Genomic DNA, 12,154 nt, shown 5'->3' on the forward strand with positions numbered 1-12,154 from the left:
GAAGACTTCAAATCAAGAACTAACAAGAAAGACAATACAGTAAAGACAAGACCCACTTCAGCCATCACTATTACTTAACACTGTTCTGAAAACTCTAACTGCTAAATACTACAAAACATTCCAAATGAGTGAAAACTTTGATTGGAAAAAAGGAAACAATATTATAATTTGGACAGGCTGTGGTTGTCAACCTAGACAACTCAAGACATTACTCCCTCAAAAAAAATTAGAACTAGTCTTTTAAAAAAACCCTTTAGTAAGAAAGTTGGAAACAAAATAAATATATGAAAATAAATTGCTTTCCAACATACTAGCAATACTCATTTGCAAAAAATGTAATGAAAAAAAGTCCTTGTCAAAATAGTCATACAAAACCCCAAATATTTACAGATCTTAAAAAGAAATGGGTGGAACCTATAAGGGAAAAAGACTAAAAGTTTTCAAGAAAGGAAAGAAATATGTTTAAAAAAAAAAAAAAAGGAAGAGATCTTCAACAAGGTGGAGCAGAGGTAAAGAATCCATCTGTCAATGCAGGAGACACAGGAGTCTCAGGCTTAATCCCTGGGTGGGGAAGATCCCCTGGAGAAGGAAATAGCCACCCACTCCAGCATTCTTGCCTGGGAAATCCCATGGACAGAGGAACCTGGCGGGTTGCAGTCCATGAGGTCACAAAGAGTCAGACTCAACTGAGCAACCTAACGTAGCATACACACAGCACTCCTACATGGAAAAAATTAAATTTTTTTAATGATAATTCTTTCCCAAATCAAAATTTAACACAATTCTGAGCAAAATCACAGCAGGAAATTTTGGGGGGAAGTTGACTAAGTTTTTCTACTTTTCATCTGAAAAGAATCGTGTTCAAGAATATTTTGAAAATGAAGAAGAATAAAAAGGAACATGAAGAAGGTCCCGGGCCAAGTAACTCTGGAAATGAGTTGCATCTACAAGACTAAAGGCTAAAGAATGGTACTCTTGTTGATAATAAAGTTGTTTTCAATGGGGTGCAAATTAGCAAAGCTAAAACCACCATAAATGTACACTGACACTGAACAATTATGTCAGCGATAGTGGGTGGTGGATGAAGAGGGCCAGGTTAGTCATTGTCGGCGTGGGAGGTTATAGATAAGCAAGAGTAGGAGGTTAGAGGGATCCACGTGGTAATGAAAGAGAGTTGGAGGCTGCAGAATGAACTCGTTCAGCTTAATCTAGATACAAACGGTAAATACAGAAATAGTTATAGGTACACACACAAGTTACATATACAACATCTACCTCCTGCTCTGTCAGCTAAAGATACAGAAGCAGTGACAACCCAGTGGCAACAGGCACACCTTGCACTCAGAAGTGAGAGGTGTGAGTTCAGTCCTGTCCAGCTCTTTGTGATCCCATGGACTGCAGCCTGCCAGGCTCCCCTGTCCATGGAATTCTCCAGGCAAGAATACTGGAGTGGATTACCATTTTCTACTCCAGGGAATTTTCCCAACCCAGGGATCAAAACTACATCTCCTGTGTCTCCTGCATTGGCAGGCGAATTCTTTACCACTGTGCCACCTGGGAAGCACTTGGGTGCTGGTGTCTAATGCTGGCATTGAATACCATCTTTTAAATAAGCAGAACCAGGGTTCCTTGGAGAAACTGCTAATTCTGGAACTGGGGCAGGAAATACATCAGTCTGGAATAGCTTGTAGTGCCAGAAAGTAAGAAAGTGCTTTAAAAAATAGCTCACAACAGTAAGTGTATGTCAAAGGTACACATACACTTTGGAGGCCAAATGAAAGTGCTTCCAATGATTAAAGTTGGAAAAACTTGAGCAACAAAATAAATCCAGCAGTATTGGATTACAACCCAAAGAATAAAACAATATGTCCATCCTGATACATACCAATGATTGAATAAACAAATAAATGGAGAGGAGTCAACTCTCTCATGCAGAAGATTTCCAAACAATTTTTGTAAATACTCCATATTCATGGAGGTGGATCACAACTCCTTACTTCTTAAGTGTGGGCTGCATGTAGTGACTTTCTTCCAAAGAGGACAGAACAGAAAGGGAGAAAGAAAAGAGTAAGCTTCCATGAAGACGCCTGACAACCTCGGCCAGGTGATCAAGGTCAGCGTCAACAGTGATAAGTCACACTGATAGCATGTGCCCTTGACATGACATGATGAGAACATATCATATCTGGTTCCTCTGTGATCTTCCTCCCATTACCCAGTCTAACTGGAGAAAGACACTTGGCAAATTATGATGGAGGAACAAAACATCTGAGCAATACACATCGAAACTGTCAAGGTCATCAAAAACAAAGGTTGAAAAACCATCACAACCCAAAGAAGCCTAAGGGACATGGCAGGTACATGTAACACAGGATCCTGGATTAGATCCTGAAACAGACTCTAGGGAAAATTTGAGGGAATCCGAATAACGAATGGACTTTAGTTAATAATACTATTTCAATATTGGGTTGTTCAGTTCAGTTCAGTCACTCAGTCATGTCCGACTCTTTGCAACCCCATGGACTGCAGCATGCCAGGCCTCCCTGTCCATCACCAACTCCTGGAGGTTACTCAAACTCATGTCCATTCAATCAGTGATGCCATTCAACCATCTCATCCTCTGTTATCCCCTTCTCCTCCCACCTTCAATTTTTCCCAGCATCAGTTGAGATAAATGCACCATCATAATGGAAGATGGTAATAATAGAGACAACTGGATGTTGGGTATGTGGGAACTGCTATACTATCTCTGCAATGATTCTGTAAATTTAAAACTGTTCTAAAATTAAAAGTTCATTAAAAATTTTAAATTGCTGGGACTTCCCTGGTGGTCTACTGGTTAAGACTCTGCACTTCCACTGCAGGGGTCACTGGTTTCATCCCTGGCAAGGGAACTAAGATCCTTCTGCACACTGGGGCAAAAAAGATAAAAATTAAAGTGGTCAACTGTGAACGGATAAAGATGATACAGCATACATACACAATGGAAAATTATTTGACCACAGGAAAGAAAGAAATCCTGCTGTTTGGGACAACTTGGATGGACCTTGAGGGCATTATGCTAAGTGAAATGAGTCAGATAAAGAGAGACAAATACTGTATGATCTCACTTATATATAGAACCTAAAAAAAAAAAAACCAAAAGCACCAAAATTCATAGAAACAGAGTAAAGTGGCGGTTTCTAGGAGTCAGGGAGTGGAAGAAAGGAGATGTTAGTCAAAGGGTAGAAACTTCCAGTTATGAGATGGATAAGTTCTGGGAATTGAATGTAGAACATAATAATTATCACTAATAATACCATATTATGTACTCAAATATTGCCAAGAAAGTAGATCACAAATGTTCTCACCACAAAAAAGAAATGGTAATTATGTGACAAGATGGAAGCATTAGCCAATGCTATGGTGGTAATCATTTTGCAATATATATCAAATCAATACACTGGACATTTTATTCATTTATTTATTTTTACACTGGACATTTTAAACTAACACAATATTACGTGTCAATTGTATTTCAATAAGGCTGGGGGTAATTTTTTTTTAAGAATAGGAGGAAGGATTTGCCCCATTATAAACCCAAATAATGAATGCAGTGTGCCCCTGGCACAAGAACTGTCATACAATAGGACAGAATGGAAAGATAAATTAATTGATATAAAGTAATTTTGGATAAAGACAGGATCCAAATGAATGAAAAAGAAAGGAACATCTGATAAAATGTACTCTAACCATTAATTATCCTGTTCTAGAAGAATCACATCGTTATTTTTAATATCATATGCTGATTTTTTTTAATCCCAGGTTTTAAAAGTGAATACAAAAAGAAAAAAAGAGAACAAATGAAAAAACCTAGAACATTTACCTAACTGATTTTGTGATAAGAAAACAACATATTTTTCTAAGAATGAAAGTGAAGAAATTTACAAAGGGAAAAAGTCACTAGATTTGCTATATAAACATTTAAAACTTCAGAACATTAAGAACCACAAATATTAAAAGGCAAACAATCAGGGAAAACGCTACAACATACAAAATCATACAACAAAAAACAATAATATCATCAATATAAAGTCCTCATACTGACTGATAAGAAAACCACTAAAAATCTCAAATGGAAAAATGAGTAAAGGAACTGACAATTTATGAAAGAAGAAATTCACACACACACACAAATCTAGTGAACACTTGAAGACTTACTGAAACTCACTAGCAATTAAAATCAGTAGAGATCATTTTCCATCTTTTGAATTAGGGGGGGAAATATTATCCGAATCCCTAGGACTGGGGGCTTCCCAGGTGGTGCTAGTGGTAAAGAATCTACTTGCCATTGTAGGAAATGCAAGAGACTTGGGTTCAATCCCTGGGTTGGGAAAATCCCCGGGAGTGGGAGATGGCAACCCACTCTAGTGTTCTTGCCTAGAAAATGTAATGAACAGAGGAGCCTGGCGGGCAGAGCAGCCTGGCAGGCTACAGGAGCCATGCGGCCAAAAAGAGTCAGATGCGACTGAACAAACAAAAAAACAAAAACACAATGCCCCTTTCCAGTTTATCAGCTGTTCGGGCTTCCCCAGTGGCTCAGCAGTAAAGAATCTGCTTGCCAGTGCTGGAGACAGGGGTTTGATCCCTGGGTCAGGAAGATCCCCTGGAGAAGGAAATGGCAACCCACTCCAATATTCTTGCCTGGGAAATCCCATGGACAGAGGAGCCTGGCAGGTGACAGTCCGTGGGGTTGCAAAGAGTCAGGCAAGACTGAGCATCTGAGCGCACATACACAGCACACTAGTGCTGAGGACAGCTGCTCTGAAACGGTCCCCCCAGATGCTTCTGGTAGAAGTTTAACTTCCAAGACATTTTGGAAAACAATTTGAAGGGTTGCCCCCCCACTCAGTGTGTTTATATAATGACCTAGGAATTCTGCTTCCAAAACTTTAATCCAACGAAAAAACCAATCAAAGATGCAGACAAAGATTTACACACCAGAGTGCTTTTTGCGACATTTTAATAGAGAAAAACTGAAAACAACCTAAATTTCAGCCAAAATAAAACCATTAGCAAAATTCTAACTCTGCCATTTGGGAACATACCATTTTTTTTTTTCCATTAAAAAACATTTCCAAAGCACAGGTTCTGGTTTAGCTTGAAGCATGTGCCACCCAGAACCCACTTGAAATTTGCAAAGTGTGGTCTCTGGGATTTAATGTAGGGGTTTCTTTTAGGAAGATGCTCCTAGTACACAGCCCTGGGGGACCTGAGTGAGTGAGTGAAAGTCTCTCAGTCACTTCTGACTCTTTGCAACCCTGTGGGCTGTAGCCTGTCAAGCTCCTCTGTCCATGGAATCCTCCAGGCCAGAATACTGGAGTGAGTAACCACTCCCTTCTCTAAGGGAATCTTCCCAACCCAGGGATCGAACCCAGGTCTCCTGCATTGCAGGCAGGTTCTTTACCTTCTGAGCTACCACAGAAGCCCTGAACTGTCAGCTAAAACCCCAACCTCTCAGCCCTACTTCCACCAAAGGGAATTCTACTGGCCGAGTCAAAAGACACAGCCTAACCTAAACCACAGCTCCAATCCTTGCTCAGAAACACTCAATGTCTGCTCAAAGCCCATAGAAGGACATCTAAGAGTCCTCAGTTCTGTGGTCATAGGGAAATGGAGCAGGACACTAGGGTCCTTGCCCCCCGCCCCTACCTCCTGCCCATGTCCTCTGCCTGCCCTTTGTCTGTGGAAAAACTTTAGTCAAAGAGTAAGTTTAATCAGAGAAGTGTGAATATGCAGAAATAAGGGGAAACAGTCAAAGGAGACCAAATAATAATAATGGGCTCATTAAGCATATTCAAAGATCTTTGGTTCCTTCTCAAGGTCTATAGGTAATATTCTGAGCCACATCCTGTGAGCTGTCTTGCAGATGCCGAAACCCCACCAGGTGAAGTTAACTACACGATGACAAAACTGTAGCCATGACCCAAGCTGCCCCAATTCCTAGAATGTGCCTCAAAGAAATGCAAACAGACTGACTCTGAAACTGAAGGTTCAGTTCAGTTCAATTCAGTCGCTCAGTCATGTCCAACTCTTTGCCACCCCATGAATCGCAGCATGCCAGGCCTCCCTGTCCATCACCAACTCCCGGAGTTTACTCAAACTCATGTCCATCGAGTCGGTGATGCCATCCAGCCATCTCATCCTCTGTCGTCCCCTTCTCCTCCTGCCCCCAATCCCTCCCAGCATCAGGGTCTTTTCCAATGAGTCAACTCTTTGCATGAGGTGGCCAAAATATTGGAGTTTCAGCTTCAGCATCAGTCCTTCCAATGAACACCCAGGACTGGTCTCCTTTAGGATGGACTGGTTGGATCTCCTTGCAGTCCAAGGGACTCTCAAGAGTCTTCTCCAACACCACAGTTCAAAAGCATCAATTTTTCGGCGCTCAACTTTCTTTACAGTCTAACTCTCACATCCATACATGACCACTGGAAAAACCATAGCCTTGACTAGACGGACCTTTCTTGGCAAAGTAATGTCTCTACTTTTTAATATACTATCTAGGATGAAAGTGAAAGAGGAGAGTGAAAAAGCTGGCTTAAAGCTCAACATTCAGAAAACTAAGATCATGGCATCTGGTCCCATCACTTCATGGGAAATAGATGGGGAAACAGTGGAAACAGTGTCAGACTTTATTTTGGGGGGGCTCCAAAATCACTGCAGATGGAACTGAAGGTTAACCTCACCCAAAACAACCAAGATGATGCTGGTCAGACCACCGATGATCAGTTTCAAGATGACTGTCAGAGCTGACTGTGCTATTTCTGCATCTAGCCCCCTCCCTCCATCTACAAAAGCTCTTCCCCAGTGACTGTCAGTGGTGGTGGTTGGGAGAGGAGGGGTGTCGGCCTTTGGATGGATGTCCACCCTCCCCCGCCCAGTTGCTGGCATCTGAAATAGAGCAAACTTTCCTTTGCACCAACCCAGCCTGTTTACTGGCGTTTGAGCAGCAAGCAGCCAGACCCTACCTTTCGCTAACAGCCTGAACCAATCTCGCCTCTCCTGGCTGCCCCAGCTCACCCCTCCTGCACCCAGGCTCCACATCCACAGACACCTGCCCCAACGTGTCAGCCGCTACTCAGCGAGCTCCATGTGTTTAGGAAGACCTCCGTCCCTCTGTATCCCTGGCACCTAGCATCCGCCGGCAGGTGGTCAAAAGCTGATCGATTTCCTTTCATCTTCCTCAGGTCCTGCTCCAATGCTGCTTCCTCAGAGAGCCTTTGATGAGTCCCTTCCCACACTAACCAAGAGTCAGGAGCCGTCAGGAGGGATACCTGCTACCCTCTGCCCGTGTCGCCAGCAGGCTGCCAGCTCCTTGGCGTGAACCCTGCCTGCTTCACACTAAGAGCTTCACAAGACTGTGCACACAGCAAGGGCTCAATAAACACTGAGGTTCCCCCTCCATTGGGACCTGGGGTGTCTGTAGGGAGCACGGTCTGGGAAGCAGAGAAGGGAAAGGGGGGTGGGATTTTTTTGTTTTGCAGAAGATGGAGTGAAGGCTAGAGGGTCACCCATGCACTCAGCATCCAGAGAGGAGAGGAGAGCTTGGGGGTGGAACGAGGGCTTCAAGATGATGATGGCCAGAGAGGGGACAGTGAGGACACTATGGATCCCAGGACACTGTATCTACTTCCAACAGGCTGCTCTCCAGCCCGCCAACGGAGCCAAGCATTTTAGAGACAAATATGGGTTATTGTTGTTCAGTTGCTCAGTAATGTCTGATTCCTTGCAACCCCATGGAACTGTAGCACACCAGGCTTCCCTGTCCTTCACTCTCTCCCTGAGTCTGCTCAAACTCATGTACACTGCATCAGTCAGAAATCATGTCGGCCTGGCAGGTGGCCTTGGGGAAGTCCCATCCGTGTTCCGAGCCTCAGTCTCTTCAATTGTAAGAGTAGGGGTGGATTAAATGATCTCTAAGCCCTTTCAATGCATTATCTTTGAAAGCCCGAGAATGACCCAGAAGGGAGTGAGAAAGTTAGGGGGACAGAGGATGAGCTGTGTTTGAGCTGAAGCCCCCAGGACACACCGCACACCCCACAATATCACAATTCCCCTAACCTCACTCTTTCCTGACCTCAAGTGGGAGCCAATCTGCTGCTGCTCCCAGAAATCTTTCTAGACTCTTGGCTTCTGGGCTGTGAGCTGCAGAGCCTTACAGAGCCCAGAGCTCCTGGAAGCGGAGGGACTCCACACTCAGCCTGGGGGCTGTAAAGGATTACGTCACACCCAGCCTTACCCTGCTTTTCAAAAATCTCTAATGATGTGATTAATCAAGGAAAACAGGGCTTCTAACAGGGCTTCCTAGTTCATCTCGCCTTGGGTGCATTTCCTCTGAATAAGAACACTTTGCAGTACAATTCTGCAAAAAGACTCTGCCATTTTTAGTGTAGTTTTTGGCTTTAGAAAGCTATCCTTCTGAACAGGGAGGTGCCTAATGGAGAGACAAGACAAAACGTTGTGAAATTAATCATGGGATCTGAGTGGTGGGCAGACAGGTGTTCATGTATTTTTTCCTATGTTGCTGTAAGTCTGAAGTTTTTCACTAAAAATGTTGAGAATAAGCAGCCCTGCCATTCACAAGGTTGGGAGTCTGAGCCCACCGATCCACAGCTGTTTTCCTTGAAAGGCCTCACAGTGGGGTCTCCCAGGAGCCTTTTCCAGGGCGTGGCCTTAACACTGAGATGAAAGGTAGGGGGCTGTAGGGGGCGAGGTGCTGCCTGCAGGGGAGAGAGGGTTAGGTAAGGGCCTGGCAGTGAAAATAAGCTGGGTGGAGGCCACCTGGCCGCAGTTTTTCTCTGGAGAACAGGTGAGGGGCAATATGCAGCGTTTAGCCCCTGAATCCCACGATGGGAGCAAAGTCTAACTAACACAGGGCAAACCCGCAAACCCAGCGGAGGCGCACACGTGCCAGGCCCTGGACACCGAGGCCCCAGTTCAACATCTCAGCGAGCCTGGGAGGCAGTTCTCACCCTGTGATGCTCCGGGAGGCAGGTCATTTGCTGAAGTCGCGCAGCCGGGAGGTGACCGCGCGGCTTTTGAAGGCAGTATGCCTGCCTCTCTGTCACCCGCCCGACGACGTGGGCGGGGAGGCGCGGGAGAAGGGGAGAGTAGGTTCGGGGTTGCGTGGGGGAGGACGGGGCGGCTGCGAGGTCTGCCCCAGGTGCCGGGGCTCGCGCAGAGCGGACATGTGGAGAAGGCGCCCGTGCCGGGCCGCGGTGCCGCCAGCGAGCATTCAGTGCGCCCCGGGCGCAGAGCCGGCGGGTGAGCGCACGGCGCCAGGGCGCCAGGCCGGGGGCGCGGGGGGCGCTACCTGGGTCGTGGAAGGGCACCAGCGCGTAGTTGGCGATGACCCGGCTGCCGCGACTCAGGCTGCGCTCCAGAATGCGCGAGGCGCCGTCCAACACCTGCATCAGGTCGTCCCACATGGAGCCGGTGACGTCGAAGACGATGGCCAGGGTGGCGCCCCCCGTAGTAGGGGACAACGCCGTCCCGGGCTCGTCGACCACCGCCGCGGCGGCCGCGGAGACCGCCAGCAGCAGCCGCAGGAGCGGCGCCCGGGGCCTCATGCTGAGCGCGGCCGAGGGGCTGCGGCTGCCGCGGTGGAGGCGCGCGGGTCCTGGGGAGCGCGACTGCCCTGGTGCACCCAGCGGCCACCCGACGAGCACTGCAGCCAGCCCCTCGCTCCGTCGCGCCGCAGCCGGTGCGCGCGGGACCTGGGTTTGCGGCGGGGTCCCCCTGCTGGGAGCCCGAGGCGGGTCCTAGAGCCCACCCCGTTCAGGGTCACGGGCCCGCCTCCTCCGCTCCCCCCACCATGACTCAAACTTTCCCGGCCCCACTGCTCGGCCGTCCAGACCCGAGGTTAGAGGAGGACGCGGGGCGGACGGCAGAAGGGAGCTGGGGCCCCGGCCAAGGCGGCGAGGGATGGGGACGCGCGGGACCCACTAGACACCTGCGCCTCCCGCCGACCGCGCGCCCCGCTGCGGGGGCAGGAGAAGGGGGGGACAGCGCGTCCCCTGCCCTGGAGGTCTGCCCACGGCCCTAGCTTTTATGGCTCCCTGCACCCAACTCCCTAAAAACCCCCCGACAGACAGACAGACAGACAGACAGACAGACACACACACACACACACACACACACACACACACACACACACACACACAAAATGCAACTCCCTTTCTTTCCGCAGGGATGTGTGCGTCCCAGTTATTGTCTATTAGGACGGTTAATATAATCAAGGCACAGAAGTTGAGCAGCTACGACGTTGCTAAGCCTTATCACATAGTTACTATTTCCTTAGAGGCTGGCTGCAACCCTAGAGGGAGGCAATAACACAACCCATTTTACAGATGAGTAAATGGAAGCTCAGTCCTTTGCCCCAAAATCACTCAGCTCTCAAATAGCAGAGAAGGATCCCAAACCCCCGGGCTCTGCTGCCTCTGCTAAGCGTGATAAGACATTGTCCGTAGGTCATCTGATGACTCCAAGCGGTGGGGCTTTCCCTCTGCCCACTGGTCTCACTGGCTCCCACGTGAGGGTTCTGGGACACAGGTGAGATGCTCGTGGTGCTATCTGGGTCCCTATGGCCATCCTTTCCCAGATGGGGCTCCCTCCCACCACCTGGAGAGAGTTGGGGCCCCAGCACCGCTAACCCCACGCTGTGTTCTCATGACTTCTTTCTATGCCTCTCTCCTGACTGGCCCATGAGTCCTTTGAGGGCAAGAATGCATCTTGGTTGCCCAGATCAGATCCCCCCCGACACCAGTTCCCAGCCCAGTCCCTGGCTCATGCTGGGGACTCACTCAGTATTGACTGAATAAATAAAAAAGAGGGACTTCCCAGGTGGCTCAGTGGTAGAGAATCTGCCTGCCATTGCAGGAGACCTGGGTTCAATCTCTGGGTTGGTAAGATCCCCTGGAGAAGCAAACAGCCACCCACTCCAGTATTCTTGCCTGGGAAATCCCATGGACAGAGCAGCCTGGCAGGCTATAGTCCATGGGGTTGAAAAGAGTTGAACACCACTTAGCAACTAAACAACAAACTAAAGAAGAAACAGCTTCGTGGGCTCGCCGGGTTTGGAGCACCACGGGAGGCAGCCACAGTCCTCTCACTTTTCAGTCCCTCCCCCAAGAACATCACGCTCCCAGGACAGGCACAGCCAGTCCCAGGGACACGACTGAAGGTTCTGGTCTGTATGTGGGGCGTGGTGGTAGATTTCTCCAGACCCTGCCCTTCTGGAGCCCTCAACCAGGAAGAAGCACCCCCCCCCCACCTTCTCCTCATAACATCTCCTTGCCCCCTCCATCTCAGCTCAGACCCCACCTCTGAGGTTACTTCAGCACCTTGCCCTGTGACTCCAGGGCCCCCTGTCTGACCTCTTGTCCTGGCACTGCCCACCCAGCATCACCAGTGTCATCACTGCTCCTCCCATTCCCACTGTGAGCTCTGCGGCAGCAGAGACCCCGTACCTGCACATGCTAGGCACCCAGGGAAGGTTTGCTGCCTAAATGGGTCAGTGGGTATCAGAGAGGTCCAGTGTCTGGGCTCTGGCCATGGGGAGGGAAGCGACACATATCCTCAGGGACTCAGTTCTAGATTAGGACTAGACCAGGAGGATTCAGTTCAATACTAGGGCTAGACCAAGAGGACTCAGTTCTAGACTAGTACTAGACCAGGGGGACTCGGTTCTAGACTAGGACTAGACCAGGAAGACTCAGTTCTAGACTAGGGCTAGACCAGGAGGACTCAGTTCTAGACTAGTACTAGACCAGGAGGACTCAGTTTTAGACTAGGACTAGACCAGGAGAACTCAGTTCTAGACTAGGGCTAGACCAGGAGGACTCAGTTCTAGACTAGGGCTAGACCAGGAGGACTCAGTTCTAGACTAGGGCTAGACCAGGAGGACTCAGTTCTAGACTAGGGCTAGACCAGGAGGACTCAGTTCCAGACTAGGACTAGACCAGGAGGACTCAGTTCCAGACTAGGACTAGACCAGGAGGACTCAATTCTAGACTAGGGCTAGACCAGGAGGACTTGGTTCAATACTAGGGCTAGACCAGGAGGACTCAGTTCAATACTAGGGCTAGACCAGGAGGACTCAGTTCAATACTAGGGC

General features: G+C 48.2%; 1 protein-coding gene across 5 annotated transcripts in view; it reads right to left on the reverse strand.

The window, feature by feature from the left end:
* Positions 1-9,608, reverse strand: part of HMCN2 (hemicentin 2) — a 177,547-nt gene extending 167,939 nt beyond the window's left edge. For all 5 annotated transcript variants that reach the window (XM_061154405.1, XM_061154403.1, XM_061154404.1 and 2 more), the window contains exon 1: positions 9,353-9,608. In XM_061154405.1, the coding sequence (XP_061010388.1) occupies positions 9,353-9,608 (256 nt within the window). The remainder of the gene's footprint in view (positions 1-9,352) is intronic.
* Between the last annotated feature and the right edge of the window lie 2,546 nt (positions 9,609-12,154).

The sequence above is a fragment of the Dama dama genome, chromosome 11 (genome assembly GCF_033118175.1).
Source record: "Dama dama isolate Ldn47 chromosome 11, ASM3311817v1, whole genome shotgun sequence".
In the NCBI taxonomy this organism is placed as follows: Eukaryota; Metazoa; Chordata; class Mammalia; order Artiodactyla; family Cervidae; genus Dama; species Dama dama.